This window comes from Schistocerca gregaria, chromosome 1 (genome assembly GCF_023897955.1).
Source record: "Schistocerca gregaria isolate iqSchGreg1 chromosome 1, iqSchGreg1.2, whole genome shotgun sequence".
Taxonomy (NCBI): Eukaryota; Metazoa; Arthropoda; class Insecta; order Orthoptera; family Acrididae; genus Schistocerca; species Schistocerca gregaria.
Genome location: NC_064920.1, coordinates 218289703 through 218306149, shown reverse-complemented (window position 1 = coordinate 218306149; position 16447 = coordinate 218289703). Strand labels below are relative to the sequence as shown.

Below are 16447 nucleotides of genomic sequence, written 5' to 3'. Positions count from 1 at the left end.
TAGTATAAATATTATGATTATCTTCCATTAATGAACAGAAAATCAAGTATGTACATTTCAAATTAACATAAAGAAAGTTGGATGGGGCTATATTTACCTTCCTGTGTCTTAATTCACATTACAGCTGACAGAAACAAACAGAAACATTTCACTAGAGACAACCTTGTGGAATAATGTTCCTTGCATGGTTAGAACACACTCCCCCTCCCCCTTTCGCTGCTTCCTCCTATTTCATCTTTTCCATTTATCCTTAAGAAAAATCCAACGGTCTAAAAACTAGGCCTTTTGTAAGTATTTCCTGCCAGGTGTAGAGAAGCTGTGACTCCTGGAATGCCAAAACTTAATACGTTTTACTGAAGACATGACACAATATACTCTCTGTGAAGATTATAGTGATATCATCATGTTTTTTTCTAAACGTGCTGCCATTATTTTCTCCAGCAATAACCATCTGTCTTACATGGATCAAATTTGCCATTTACGACTTTCTTGAATTTCAGAGAGTATTTCAAATAATGAAGAAATAAGCACAAAATATTATATTGCATTTATTTACATATAATAAAAGCTTTCATGAATACACAATTTAAAATCTGATACTAAACATATATCACTGATGTGTCAAATGTTTAGTTTTGTCCACTTCTCACTAACTAGCCACAGCCATTTGGCTGTTACATCCTCTTTCCCTTGAGGTCCAACGTCTTCTTCCTTACAGTTACTGAAACAAATCTCTGTGTCAGTTACAACTCATATCTGAATTTTAAATGATTGTTGCTATTCAACACATTTTGTAAGCAACTTGATGTATGCAAAACAAGGTCAGCAAATAATTCCAATTTATTGTGAGGCCTTACACATATAACAACATGGAATGAACACTACAGCAGCAAATTAATGACAGTAAAATATCCTTATGAAACTTCAGCAGTGCGTAAAATATTTGAACAAATTCTAAGGCATTTAATTATTTACATGATATAAAAGCAGTATCATTCTAAAATAGAAGCCCATAGAGTATGCAGAAAAAGCCAGTAAAGCAAGATATGGTTGTCCTTGCATAAGAACAGACTATTGATAAAGATGTTAGCATGGTCTAAGCCATATTATGTTGAAGTCTTTAACACCTGCAAAAATTCTGTAAGATTTGTAATCATTTAAAGAAATAGGGTTGGGGCAAGGATGGGGGGATATTAAAAACAAGAGTGGACTGAAAACACACAGTAAAAAAAGTAAAAACTATGTCAGCACTAGAGTGATGTTACAATTTATTATATGCATAGTTGACCTTTAGGAGCAGAAAACAGATTACTCACTCTCTCTGTACATATTAAAATAATGTCCCTATAATATAGAGAGATCAGTTGACCACGACGCTATAGTCTGCTCACAAGGAGGTGAGCGACTTCTGAGCAGGATGAAGGGAGTTGAGGAAGCAAGTTCCGTCCACTGACTCCTAGTACATATGCTTTAAAGGGGGGGGGAGGGGGGGGGGGGGAAGATGCACTTATGTCTCACAGTGCTGGCACTACACTTGCATTAAATTACCAGTTTATGCTCCAACAGATACTGACGGTACCATCTACTAGCCACTATACAAGCTGTATGTACTGCATGTCTAATAATCAGACATTCAAAGAAGCTAAGGTTCCCACTGAAAATATCCTCCGCAGATAGGGACAAAATGTTGAGTTTTAAGGTGTAAACCATTTGAGCACGGAATAATAACCCAGGAAAGTTTATTAACTGTGACATTTATGGCCGTGAAAGTTTACCTTTAACAACCTAGTTATTGTATGTTTAGTCATATAGTGCATCACAGGAAAATAATTTTTTATTACTCGCAAATCAGTGCCCACCAAGGTAAATGGCTGTAGGATGGGAATCTAACCCACACAACATGGTTTCAAAACGTTGATCCCACCCCTGTGGATCTCTCGTTGTACCAGGGGTACCCACCAAAAATTATGGTGCTTTTATATACACAAACAAAATGAGCATTTTAAAGTAATTTAGACAAGGGGAAGGGCCATTTCCAATTCCAGCAAATTGAAAATTTTGAACCAAAATTTACCTATTTCCAGTATTATCTTTGCAAAAACTCTGAATTACTCGCACACAACTGAAGCTCACTGCTGTGTACATCACAGTTCATCTCATCAATTCAGGGAGAGTGTGGAGAGCAACTCTTTATTTTACTTCTCCTGCTCACAACATTGAGCAATACTGTTAATTATATTTCTAGCTTCACTCCAAGGCATGGAAAAAATATCTGGTACTACCCATAGGGTCAGAAACTGCTTCATCACTCATCACAAGATGTACAATTAATACACTAACTGATACAACACTACAAGGCAGAAAAGTAATGTCAAATTGGTGACATACGTAGTTCTGTATTAGACTTCAGATACGAAATATGAGTGGGCTAAAATTTAGCGAATAATTCCGATACGGCATCATGTAGCCCTTGTACATCTCTTTGTGACCAGACTACTTGTCATCAGCTGGAATAAAGAAGGGCACCATTTATATTTACAGTCATCCTCCTTGAGTATGAGAACATATTTAAAATATGGGTTACCAAGATCTGTAGGCCACAAATATTTCTTGTTATTTCACCAAGGAACAATCCTGAGCACTAAAAATTCAATGCTTTGCAGTGATATGGATACAAGCCACTTCAAACTGCCTCAATGACTGGAGAGGTATGAATTCATCAAACTGTTTCATGTTATCAACAAAGGGAATAAATTTCCTGTGTGAGTCGACAGTCATTGTGAATATTTTGTGACTAAAACCATCTGTAAGAAATATGCCATAAACTTCTCAGCAGGTTTGCTATGAACATGGAACAGTCATGCAGCAAAATAAGCTTGATATACAAACTGGAGTCTATTACTACCACAAATACCAGAAAGTACAGTGTCACTAATCTTCTTGCCATTAAAATGTTTTCTTTTTTATCATCCTTTTAGGCCACTTTCTTTTTTGTGTAAACACAATTTTGTACATATTTTTCTGCAAATACTTTTCTCTAATATATGAAAAATGCTTTTCTACAGAGTATCAAACAAAAATTAACAAAAGACTCTCCTCCATCACTCCAATTCAAAAATGAACATGGGGAAATTGCCCATACCAACACAGAAGGCTGAGAAATTCTTGCAAAATACTTTTATAAATTACTGAATTGTGGAAAGCCTGCAGAAAAATTTGAGTTCCATCATACACAATGAAATCCAGACTCAAAGCCTCCAAGTTTACAGGAGATTAAAGAGAGAATTCGGTCACTGAAAAATAACAAAGCATTAGGAGAAGACCAAATCATCGCAGGGTTATGGAAAAATGCAGGAGAAAATCTTACTGCAAAACTCAAAGACATTATACATGAAACCTGGAAAACTGAAAAAATCTCCACAGACTGAAGACAGCAATCATACATCCTCTGTACAAAAAAGGAAGTAAAACAGACCCCAACAACTATCATGGAATCTCTTTATTGTCAATAACATACAAAATTCTCTCTAAAGCCCTACTAAACTGAGCAGAACCTCAGCTGGATTCAAAACTAGGCGAATACCAAGGAGGATTCAGAAAAGGTCTATCACGCATAGAACAAATCCTTAACTTGAAAAACTCGATGAAATATTTGCATAGTACTTCCAACAAAAGTTATGTCAGCATGTATGTCGACTTTAAAAAAGCATATGACAGTATAGACTGAGAATCCCTTTTTGAAGTGTTAGCAGAATTTGAACTAGATCAAAAGACGACAAACATCATAAAAGAAACACTCAAGGAGACCAAATCCAAAGCAAAATGTATTGAAGAATTAAGCACAGAATTTGAAATAGACACAGGAGTATGACAAGGGGATGGACTGTCCCCAGTGCTCTTCAATTGTGCTCTTGAAAACGTTGTTCGAGAATGGAGAAAAGCAGGTGCACCAACACACAGACTGGGACCAAAGTGTAAGGGCATAGAAATAGACTGCTTAGCATTTGCTCATGACATGGCACTGATCACCCAAGACATTACCGATGCACAGAAACAGCTAGAATTATTACAAGAGCAGGCAGCAAAAATAGGATTACAAATTTCATTTGAAAAAAAAAAAAACAAAAACAAAATTTATGACTGACATCAAAGATGTACCTTCTGATCTCAAAATTGGTAATAACTACATCTTTCGAGTAAAAGAATTTAAATATTTAGGTGAATGGATTGCGGAAAATTGTAATGAAAAGAAATCTGTCAGATCAAGAGTCCAGAAAATGGAGACAATGTTTCAGTTAACAAAAAATGTTTACAACAAAAAGAGTCTCGTGGAACTGCAAAATACGACACTACACAACAGTAATTAAATCCAAAGCTCTCTACGCATCTGAGACACTAAACCTCCAACACAGAACACTAAAAGGGGAATTAGAAGTGGAAGAACGTAAAATAATGAGGAAAATCTCGGAGCAAGAACTAAAGATGGTGTGAATTATCCAAAACCCAATGCAGAAATATATTCAAATACCCCCAAAATAACAGACACAATGTGCATGAGAAGAATCCAATTCATGGGGCATTTAGAAAGAATGGACTCAAACAGGTTAACACAAAAAATCCATACATTTTTAATTAACAAAACTGCAAGTCTGAACTGGTACAAACAGACAGAAAAAGACCTGAGAGAATTAGTGACTCCAAATCTACATGAAAGAAATGAAATCAGAAAAATCACAAACACATGGGGTTTTGAGGAAGAAGAGAGAAAAACTAACCGACATACGTGGTCTACTCAACGAAAGCTAGCCCATTCATTGCTTATGAAGGAATACTGGGCGAAAAGGAAAGCCAACATATGTTCAGTATGTGTGGTCCTAAGTGATCCATCTGCAAAGAAGAAGAAGAAAAATGCCAGGGAGGGGAAAAGATGAAACAACTCCAGATAGTTCGTCACTTGATCTCTTCACTTAAAACAGAGCACTCATAAACTTCAATACCACTTTATTATCATAGTATCATCTCATTAGTGTTGTGTATTAAGCCACTCTTCTTTTTCACATTTAATAATTAGGGACTTTTTGCCCTGCCTTGATGGGAAACAAATTCGCCTGCTTGTTGTAGCAACAAATTCTGGACTCTTGAGGTATGGAATTTCTTTCACATCAAAGAATTATATTTGTGTTTATTAGCAATAAAAATGGATAAAGATTTCATGAAAGAGTAACCACAACAATATGGAAAAGAACTTATTCTCATTAACCAGTATTCTGCCTGTTACTTACCTAAAATATTTTCCTGAAACATTCTGTAGAGACTCATCCAATGCAACATAAATTGTCGTTTGTGCCCCTTTCCTTGGACTTTTAATAAACAATTTCACAAATGGTTTCAAAAACACAGCTGAGATGGAGCTATTATAGAAGCTCATATGCCGAGTTATTTCTGTATCAACAATTCCAGGGTGCACAGCATTTACTGTCACACCTGTGCCTGTAAAATCAATTAGACAAATATAAGTGTTCTCTTACAAGAAGTGCATATCTCCCTAACACACTTACTTTATCTATGTTCATAGATGTTAAAGAAGTCTACAGATTGTAATTGAGTATTTATATGATTTCGAAACTGTTTCCAACTGTGCGCTTTATATCCGTCGATTACAAATGAGTTGTGGGTACCATAGACTATATAATTTCATTTCTATATTTAACTGTGTTATCGGAAGGTTTACACTGAAGAGCCAAAAAAACTGATGCACCTGCCTAATAATATTGTGTAGGTCCCCTGCGAGCACATAGAAGTGCTGCAACACGATGTGGCATGGACTCGACTAATGTCTGAAGTAGTGCTGGATGGAACTGACACCATGAATCCTGCAGGACTGTCCATAAATCTGTAAGAGTATGAGAGGGTGGAGATCTCTTCTGAACAGCACATTGTAAGGCATCCCAGATATACTCAAAAATGCTCATATCTGGAGAGTTTGGTGTCCAGCACAAGTGTTTCAGCTCAGAAGAGTGTTCCTGGAGACACTGCAGCAATTCTGGATGTGTGGGGTGTCGAACTGTCCTGCTGGAATTGCTCAAGTCCGTTGAAATGCACAGTGGATATGAATGGATGCAGGTGATCAGACAGGATGCTAATGTATGTGTCACCTGTCACAGCCATATCTAGACATATCAGAAGACCCATATCACTCCAACTGTACACACCATTACAGAGCCTCCACCAGCCTGAACAGTAGTAACCTGCTGACAGGCAGGGTCCATGGAATCATGAGGTTGTCTCCATACCTGTACATGTCCATCTGATTGATACTCGTCCACCCAGGCAACATGTTTCCAGTCATAAACAGTCCAATGTCAGTGCAGAAGCGCCCAAGCAAGGCATACAGCTTTATGTTGTGCAGTCATCACAGTACATGAGTGGACCTTCGGCACTGAAAGCCCATATTGATGAGGTTTCTTTGAATGGTTCACATGCTGACACTTGTTGATGGACAGCATTGAAATCTGCAGCAATTTGTGGAAAGGTTGCACTTCTGGTCACGTTGAACGATTCTCTTCAGTCATCATTGGTCCCATTCTTGCGGGATCTTTTTCCGGCCACAGCAATGTCAGAGATTTGATGTTTTACTGGATTTCTGATATTCACAGTACACTTGTGAAATGGTCGTATGGGAAAACCCCCATTTCATCGCTACCTTGGAGATGCTATGTCCCATCGCTTGTGTGCCACCTACAACACCAAGTTGAAACTCACTTATATCTTGATAACCTGGCACTGTTGCAGCAGTAGCTGATCTAACAACTGTGCCAGACACTTATTGTCCTATATAGGCATTGCAGACTGCAGCACCATACTCTGCCTGTTAACATATCTCTGTACTTGAATACACATCCTTTATCATTTTCTTTGGCACTTCAGTGTAATATATCAAACATATTCCTTTGTTGAGGTAGTTCCACTCTTGTCAAACTCTTTGTATATACAGGGTGTACATACAGTCTAGGAACACTTTCAATTATTTACTGCACAAGAACTAAACATTGTACAGATGACATACATATTGCATTTTTACGAGAAACTCTCAAAGCTTTTTTTTCAGACATTCGATATGCGAACCATGAGTGACCTGGTAAACGTCAATACGGTAATTGAATTCTTGCCATACCCATCCCAGAGTGGCATCGTCGACTGTGGCAGTCACTTCCCATATTCTCTCCTGGAGCTCTGCCACATCACGTGGTAGGGGCAGGACATAGACCAGATCTTTAATGTGTCCCTACAGAAAAAAGTCACACAGAGTGAGATCTGATGATTGGGGAGGTCATTTCATGAAACAGCTGTCCCCTTCTGTAGTGTGGTCGATCCACCGATGCTACAGCTCCGTGTTCAAGTACTCATGAAGTTTACGATGGCAGCTTCTGTTGCAAGACTTTCCACACCGTCATTGGAGCCATTTCGAGTTCACAGGATGCACGACACACTGATTTCTTTGGACTCCTTATGAATGTCTCTCGTATGCACTCCACATTCACTTCACTCACACTGGGACGTCCGCTTCTCTTTGCCAGGCACAAGCAACCCTTTGTAATGAATTTGTTGTGCCAGTGGTAAACGGTCTTTTTTGTTGGTGGCTTTTTACCGTATTTGGTTCTGAACATCCGTTGAACAGCGGTAGCACACTTGGTGGCTTTTTACCGTATTTGGTTCTGAACATCCGTTGAACAGCAGTAGCACACTTGTTTTTGTCGAACTCCAACACACAGAAAGCTCGTTACGCACCTGAGCTACACAGTTCTTTCAGAACTACCACTACAAAATCATGAACACAACATTAAAAATTGGTACCTGGAAGGTAAATAAGTTCAATTTCTGCAGTTTCAACTTAAGATAACATCCATAATACCCACACACTACTTCATTTGTGGAAGGAAGATAATAGTTTTCCTCCACCACATGGCCGATTTAGAGAGCACACCCTTTTAACATTGCCTAAATTGGATATGGGCTACAGCAAGGCTGCTGACCCTTTCCTGCAAATGAAACAGTATATTGGTATTACATTTGGAGGAAGGCAATGTTAAATGATCCCCACTAGGACCTCACCCAGTACGGCGATGCGGGTCTCCCGCATCATTCCCCTATGCTCTGTAAAGGAGTATGGGACTTCATTATCATCATGGTATTACATGTGATCTTAAGTCAAAATATTAAGAACTGGACTTATGCCTCTTACCACCAGATCATAAAAGATAAATGTAACCACTTAGATTCATGCTGCTCGCTACACTTATTCAGGATTGGTGCAGGGAAATGCCTACCAGTGTTTTGATATGTCTGTAGTCAATAAGATATAAATTCAAATTGGAGAAACTTTTATATATTGCCACTCTTCACACTTGTATATTATCTGTGCAGATCAACACTCTGAACTATAAGACCTTGTTTTATAATTCAGTTTTGTTTTATAAAATGTTTGAAAAGAAAATAACTGTCATCATTCAAATTATTTGCAAGATTCAGCCAGTAACATAAAAGAAAAAAAAATTGGCTTTTGGAAAGAAAACAGTCTGCTGAAGAGAGAAAATAAGTTTTATTTTATTTTATTATCTCTCTCTCTCTCTCTCTCTCTCTTTCTCTCTCTCTCTCTCTCTCTCTCTCAAGGAACTCAGTGAACTTCACATTTACGAAACTAGTTTAAATTATGTGCTTTTATCCAAATAACAGCACAAATAATAACAAAAACACTTTATTTATGGAGAATACAATGTTTTTGAGTTAGACATCTGGAACAATTCCGCATGACTTCATGTGCCTTTCACATACTCTAATCCAATAAGCCTTCCAACTTACAGGTTGTAAGTTGAAATCCCACTCCACTCCCCTCCCCACAAAAATACAGCAGTCCTGGAGATTATATATATATATATATATATATATATATATATATATATATATATATATATATATATATATATACACACAAAGATGATGTGACTTACCAAACAAAAGCACTGGCAGGTCGATAGACACACAAACAAACACAAACATACACACAAAATTCGAGCTTTCGCAACCGGCGGTTGCTTCGTCAGGAAAGAGGGAAGGAGAGGGAAAGATGAAAGGATGTGGGTTTTAAGGGAGAGGATAAGGAGTCATTCCAATCCCAGGAGAGGAAAGACTTACCTTAGGCGGACTTACCCAATCTGTTACCTCGGAAACCATCCTTGTTACCATTGATGCCACTTCCTTATACACAAATATCCCGCATGTCCAGGGCCTTGCTGCGATGCAGCACTTGCTTTCACGCTGATCACCCGCCACCCTACCTAAAACCTCTTTCCTCATTACCTTAGCCAGCTTCATCCTGACCCACAACTTCTTCACTTTTGAAGGCCAGACATACCAACAATTAAAGGGAACAGCCATGGGTACCAGGATGGCCCCCTCATACGCCAACTTATTCATGGGTCACTTAGAGGAAGCCTTCTTGGTTACCCAGGCCTGCCAACCCAAAGTTTGGTACAGATTTATTGATGACATCTTCATGATCTGGACTCACAGTGAAGAAGAACTCCAGAATTTTCTCTCCAACCTCAACTCCTTTGGTTCCATCAGATTCACCTGGTCCTACTCGAAAACCCATGCCACTTTCCTTGATGTCTACCTCCATCTGTCCAACGGCCAGCTTCACATGTCCGTCCACATCAAACCCACCAACAAGCAACAGTATCCATTATGACAGCTGCCACCCATTCCACATCAAACGGTCCCTTCCCTACAGCCTAGGTCTTAGTGGCAAACGAATCTGCTCCAGTCGGGAATCCTTGAACCATTACACCAACAACCTGAAAACAGCTTTCGCATCCCGCAACTACCCTCCCAACCTGGTACAGAAGCAAATAACCAGAGCCACTTTCTCATCCCTTCAAACCCAGAACCTCCCACAGAAGAACCACAAAAGTGCCCCACTTGTCACAGGATACTTTCCGGGACTGGATCAGACTCTGAATGTGGCTCTCCAGCAGGGATAGGACTACCTCAAATCCTGCCCTGAAATGAGATCCATCCTTCATGAAATCCTCCCCATTCCACCAAGAGTGTCTTTCCACTGTCCACCTAACCTTCGTAACCTCTTAGTTCATCCCTATGAAATTCCCAAACCACCTTTCCCTACCCTCTGGCTCCTACCCTTGTAACTGCCCCCGGTGTAAAACCTGTCCCATGCACCCTCCCACCACCACCTACTCCAGTCTTGTAACTCGGAAGGTGTACACGATCAAAGGCAGAGCCACGTGTGAAAGCACCCACGTGATTTACCAACTGACCTGCCTATACTGTGAAGCTTTCTATGTGGGAATGACCAGCAACAAACTGTCCATTCGCATGAATGGACACAGGCAGACAGTGTTTGTTGGTAATGAGGATAACCCTGTGGCTAAACATGCCTTGGTGCACGGGCAGCACATCTTGGCACAGTGTTACACCGTCCGAGTTACCTGGATACTTCCCACTAACACCAACCTGTCAGAACTCCGGAGATGGAAACTTGCCCTTCAGTATATCCTCTCTTCTCGATATCCGCCAGGCCTCAACCTCTGCTAATTTCAAGTTGCCGCCGCTCATACCTCACCTGTCTTTCAACAACTTCTTTGCCTCTGTACTTCCACCTCGACTGACATCTCTGCCCAAACTCTTTGCCTTTACAAATGTCTGCTTGTGTCTGCGTGCGTGTGTGTGTGTGTGTGTGTGTGTGTGTGTGTGTGTGTATACCATCCCTTTTTCCCCCTAAGGTAAGTCTTTCCACTCCCGGGATTGGAATGACTCCTTACCCTCTCCCTTAAAACCCACATCCTTTCATCTTTCCCTCTCCTTCCCTCTTTCCTGACGAAGCAACCGCTGGTTGCGAAAGCTCGAATTTTGTGTGTATGTTTGTGTTTGTTTGTGTGTCTATCGACCTGCCAGCGCTTTTGTTTGGCAAGTCACATCATCTTTGTTTTTAGATATATTTTTCCCATGTGGAATGTTTCCCCTTGTCACATCATCTTTGTTTTTAGATATATTTTTCCCACGTGGAATGTTTCCCCTATATATATATATATATATATATATATATATATATATATATATATATTCTCTAAGTTTTCCCTGAAACACACTCCATTATATCTCCTACAGCAGGAGATCTATAAAAGCATGTAATGTTTGACATACCACTATGTATACCTTCACCACATTGTTGTCATTTCATTCTACAGCTGATGGTAGTCATTATGTGCAATTGTGAATTCATCTGATGTGTTTAGTAATGGCTGTGGTCATCGCAGTGCATCATCATCATCAGAATAACACCAGAACTGCAATATTGTAGTTATCTGCCGATACCGGGTATGCGACTTTGAAGCACAGCGTCTGATCTGTATGAGAATACACGTAGTGGATGTGCGAGTACAGATCGTAGACATATGGTTGATGTCATATGGAAGTTTGGGTGTGGCCTTGAGTTGTGTACGGATAGCCAAATGGTAAGGCAACCACTCACGATAAGTGGGAAATCCAGGTTCAAGGCCCAGTCTGGCACAAATTTTCATTGTCGTCACTCCATTCTATAGCTTATGGTAGTCATTATTCGCAATTGCGAATTCATCTGATGTGTTTAGTAATGACTGTGATCACCGCAGTGCATCATCATCATCATCATCAGAATAACACCAGCACTGCAATATTGCCTAATTATTTTTTATTTGGTATGCCTAATAAATACACTAGGTATGATCCAATTCTTTGCAGTGAATATGCCAGTCCTATTGTTGTCTAGCTAGCCTTGTGACATATATTCTAAGATTTCATTGCTATTCACTTCGGTGTTCAGCCATCTTTCTGTGTATAGTACCATGTGGGCATTGCTGATATTACATGTAAGACTAATTCTCAGATGCTCTTGCAGTTAATTAATACCACATTAACATTTTATCTTTATTTTTATTTTACATTGTTAACGGTTTCCCACTGTACTTAATGTAGATGATCTCTATGAAAACAGCATACAACAGATCACTGCACCTCAGGAGTAGTTCTCTGTTCTTAAAAAAAATTACGCTCACATACATACTGCACTACCAAAGCAGCCACTTCCTGTAAATAGTACGTGCCTAGGCTATTATGGGGCTCTTAAATTTCTCCACTCAGTAGCAGAGATCATTAACCTCACAACAGCTTGCTGCTTGTGTCTTAGCAGTAGGGTTTTAGAGACACTTCCTAAATATTTGGAATCAATTTCCACGATTGTTAATGTCAAACTGCAGTTCAGAAATACAGACTTACCTTCCAGTCTCTTTGCGAGTTCCTTTGTAAAAAGCACATTTGCCAACTTGCTCTGATTGTAAGCTTCTCCAGGATCATACTGTTTCTCACTGTTTAGATCTTCTATGTTTATTTTTCCTCGTTTGTGTGCTATACTTGATATATTAATTATCCTGCTTGGTGCAGAAGCCTGCCAACAAATTTCCGTTGCTGCAATAATTTACACACAATATTATCACACTATTATGAAAAGTAGAATCATGATAATGTCACAGATTAGTGAGTGTAATTTACAGGTGAACTTGCCTTTATTGTATCTAGCAACAAGTTAGTCAATAAAAAATGACCCATGTGATTCACTCCAAGCTGTGTTTCAATTCCATCTTTAGTTCTTGAAAGAGGACACCTCATTACTCCAGCATTGTTGATTAGTATATCAAGTCTTTTGTGCTCTGAATATATGAAACAAAACAAACAATTCAATATCTATCTAAATATTATTATATGTAAATAGACTGTATTTGCTACAACAGAAAGCAAACTTTTATCAGTGGTAACTGGTTTGGTAATGAATTATGAAACTTGAAGCGGATGAATGATGACAGTTCCATTGTATCTCAATAAACCACACCTACCATGGTGTGCAATTAAGAAGGCAGCTGCATTATGTATTCTGTGCAGGCAGAGACAGAATACTTTGCAATATTGCCTCATGCTACAGCTGTTGCCTATCCTGCTAGCTGGCAACACTGGGTTAAGTGCCAATTTAAGCCACTGTTACTGTTTATGTTTCTGACTCTTCCACGAAAACTTTACATGGTCAAAAAACTATTGCTGTTGCTTGTTAATGTAATACTTAATAAGTCTACTTTATTATGGCTATAATAAATGCTATAGTGGCTATGATCTTCACCATACCTGAACTAACACAAAAATCAGCACTAAATTTTCTATTTGTACCCTGCACTAAATTTTCTATTTGTACCCTAATGTTCACACCACAGCTATCCATAGCTGAATGATGCTATTGCTGGAGCATCACATGGTAAATTGGTCCTTGCTGCTGTGCATCATGTTACCATCTGCTTTCTTACAGGCATATCACTACAGTAATGAGACAGTCTGAGAATCTTAAGTTTTTCTCACAAGACTTCAGAAAACTAACAATTTTCAAATAAACACGGAGCTGACTGGTGATCTGAAACATAATTTTCTGGCCAAAAAATTATGTTATTTTAAATTCTGATCCTCCCACCCTACGACGCAATCTTTCCATTAAGTAGACTACATAAGATGCGGATTGATGGTTCATAAACAATGCTGACAATTCATTTTTCCTCTGAATTCTACTTGGCTATGTGGAGGAAACACAGTTATCTGCCACCCAACCTCAACAAGGAACTCTTAAGTAAATGAGTATATGAAAGAGGGAAAAAGTGTGAATTCATTAAAAAAATGCAAACTAAAAAAAAGCTTACTTATTTTTCTCTTGAAAATCTGACACAAGTAAAATTATCTCGTAGAGTGGGGGAAGGGGTGGGGGACAAAAAAAAAAAAAAAAAAAAAAAAAAAAAAAAAAAAAAAAACAGTAGTTGTTCAGTATTTAATGGTTTTATACTGCATCAAAAGCTGAACACATTAAAATGAAACCATCAAAAAGTTTGAAGATCAGATTATTGTATTAAAATTTAGGTAGAGCACAATATGAGAGCAAATAACACGCTTTACAGCCTGGTAGCAAAAGACTGAGGCACTTATCGAAATTGCTCTCCTTTTTTAATACAGTTCCTTCTTAGAAAACTCCCACTCTATTTGTCACTTATTTTTAAAGTGTCTCAAAAAGGCTTCTTCTAGATGAAATCCACTTCAAAATATTGTGCTGGGCCAGTGACTGCCACCCACTGCTTTTTTTGACATTTAATTTTTGCCTGGGAGTGGCAGACCCATGCCTCATCCACAGCAAAAGATTTGTATAAATAACTATTTGAAACAATGGTGATAAGGTTTTTTTTCCACATTAGCAGGCTTAAGAACAACATAACAAGAGACATAAGTTAACAAAAGAATTCTTAATACAGAAAAAAATATGCAGCATAGTTCATTTATTGTAGTGTGTTTATACTTTTCAGGTGATTGACAGTGAAGAAAATGCAAGTGAAGTAGCAGTTCAAGGAAGCTACAAAGTCACTCACTTCATAGCGATGAGTGGCAAGATGCTTTCAGTGGGACCTCTCATAATTTCATGTATGGCAGAAATTACAGAATGTCTGTTTCCAAGGCAGCTGCAGACAGTTGAAGGGAGGACAATATCTCATTATCTTTGTTGTACCTTTGCAAACACTTGACAAAAGCACAGATATATCTGAAGCTCAGCTTTCAATATTTGTGCATGTGTGTCAATGTGGAGATGCAAGTAACTCATGAAGTCTCGAATTAGGTACTGCTTGATTATAATGCCACAGGATCTGATATTTTTGAATTTGTTTGTGAATCAGTGGACAAGATGCATTTGCTGTGGGATAAGTTCCATTCTGTAACCACAGGTAGTGTAGCACAAATGATTGGACGTCACAAAGATTTTACTTCTCATTTAAAAAATAAAACCAAAAGTGAATTTCAGATTGATGTTTTTACTGTTCATTTTTCATTCCCAAGATGCACTGTGTGCTAAAACAGTGGTACTAGATGCTGTAATGCAACTCCTGGTCAAATATGTGAATTTTGTGTGGTGGCATGGAGTAAACCACTGCCATTTCATACGATTCCTGAAAGATATGGAAGCGAAGTGTGGCGACATACCTTCCACACACAGCTTGTTGGCTTAGTCGGGGAAAAGTCCTTGATGTTTTCTTTCCCATTCACGAGAAAATAGCTCTCTTTTTTGACATAAATGGGGAAGAAATGCACTGCTTGAAAGATTAATATGGATATCAGACCTAGGGTTCCCAGATGATATATTACTTTGTATCTCAACAATTTAAATTTGTTATTGAGGCCGAAGAGCTGCTAATAACTTGACATGCACGACCAAAAACGTTATGTTTGCATGAGAAGCAAATGAGTAATGGAATTCAAACATTCTTCAATCCTCTGGTTTCTTTAAACCTATCTGGAAGTACCAGTTTCAGCATTTACCAAGCAAAGATAAAAAAAGTCATCACGTCTTTTGAAGCAAGATACCAAGAGCTTACCACTTTGGAAGTGGAAATGAAATTGTTCAGCACACTTTTCTCATTTCCACTTGATGACCTGCCATCATCACTACAGTTAGAAGTTGAAGCCTCAGAAAATTCAAATTTTCTGGAAGACAGATATTACAACACGCTGTATCTGTCAAGGTGATATCAATCATCAGCAAAGAACATGCTCCAAGCTGCATAGATGATATGCATGTTTAGATCTACATTTTCTCAGCAATGAAAAGAATAAAAATCAAGGAACGAATTCTTCTTCAGGATGCAATGATAAAGAACATTCTCTGCAATAAGGCTGCAAACACATTGCTGCCAGATATTTATGCTTGTTTTGAACAGAAAATTAAAAATTTCAGAAGCTCAATAAAGAATTAAATTTCTCTTAAAATAGTTGTTTTTTATTTATTTCCCTAACAATCTATTTCCTTAAAGTAGTATGACACATGTCATAGCAGCTAAAGAGTATTTTAGTGTTGATCATGTAGAGTGTCAGGCAGATCAAAAGGCTCACAGTGCCACCTGTCGTGCTATGTGTCGCCGGCCCATTTGTCTGTTCACAACCAGTGACAATGCTCTATGGAGCAGGGAGTGCTGTGCAGTTCAACAGGGAGATCACAAGCTGGGACAGCCTACTTTCAGACGGTACATTAGTTTAATGGAGAGAGACCAGAATAGAAATTTGTTTGAGTCTTTTGCTCCGAAGAGGCAGGCCACAAAGTTTCCTCAAATGAGCTGTTTGTACACTAGGCGTTCACTATCCACATCTCCTGCAGACTGTTGACCGCATCTTCCTCTGGCAGGCTTCATTCATCCTGATTCCTCATTTACCTCTAAATCCATATAGATACTTCACAAGCCACTGTACAGTGGTGACACTACTATTCATTTTCTCCCTGTTCCACTTGCAAATAGAGTGAGGGAAAAACAACTATCTCTAAGCCTCT

The 16447-nt window shown here is 38.6% G+C and overlaps 1 protein-coding gene across 1 annotated transcript in view; it reads right to left on the bottom strand.

Moving 5' to 3' along the window:
• Positions 1–524: 524 nt before the first annotated feature.
• Positions 525–16447, bottom strand: part of LOC126337419 (retinol dehydrogenase 13-like) — a 65587-nt gene continuing 49664 nt past the window's right edge. Inside the window, exons 4-7 of the mRNA XM_050001467.1 lie at positions 12616–12761; positions 12331–12499; positions 5283–5490; positions 525–721 (exon numbers count right to left, since the gene is read on the bottom strand). Coding sequence (XP_049857424.1) covers positions 622–721; positions 5283–5490; positions 12331–12499; positions 12616–12761 — 623 coding nt within the window. The 3' untranslated portion in view covers positions 525–621. The remainder of the gene's footprint in view (positions 722–5282; positions 5491–12330; positions 12500–12615; positions 12762–16447) is intronic.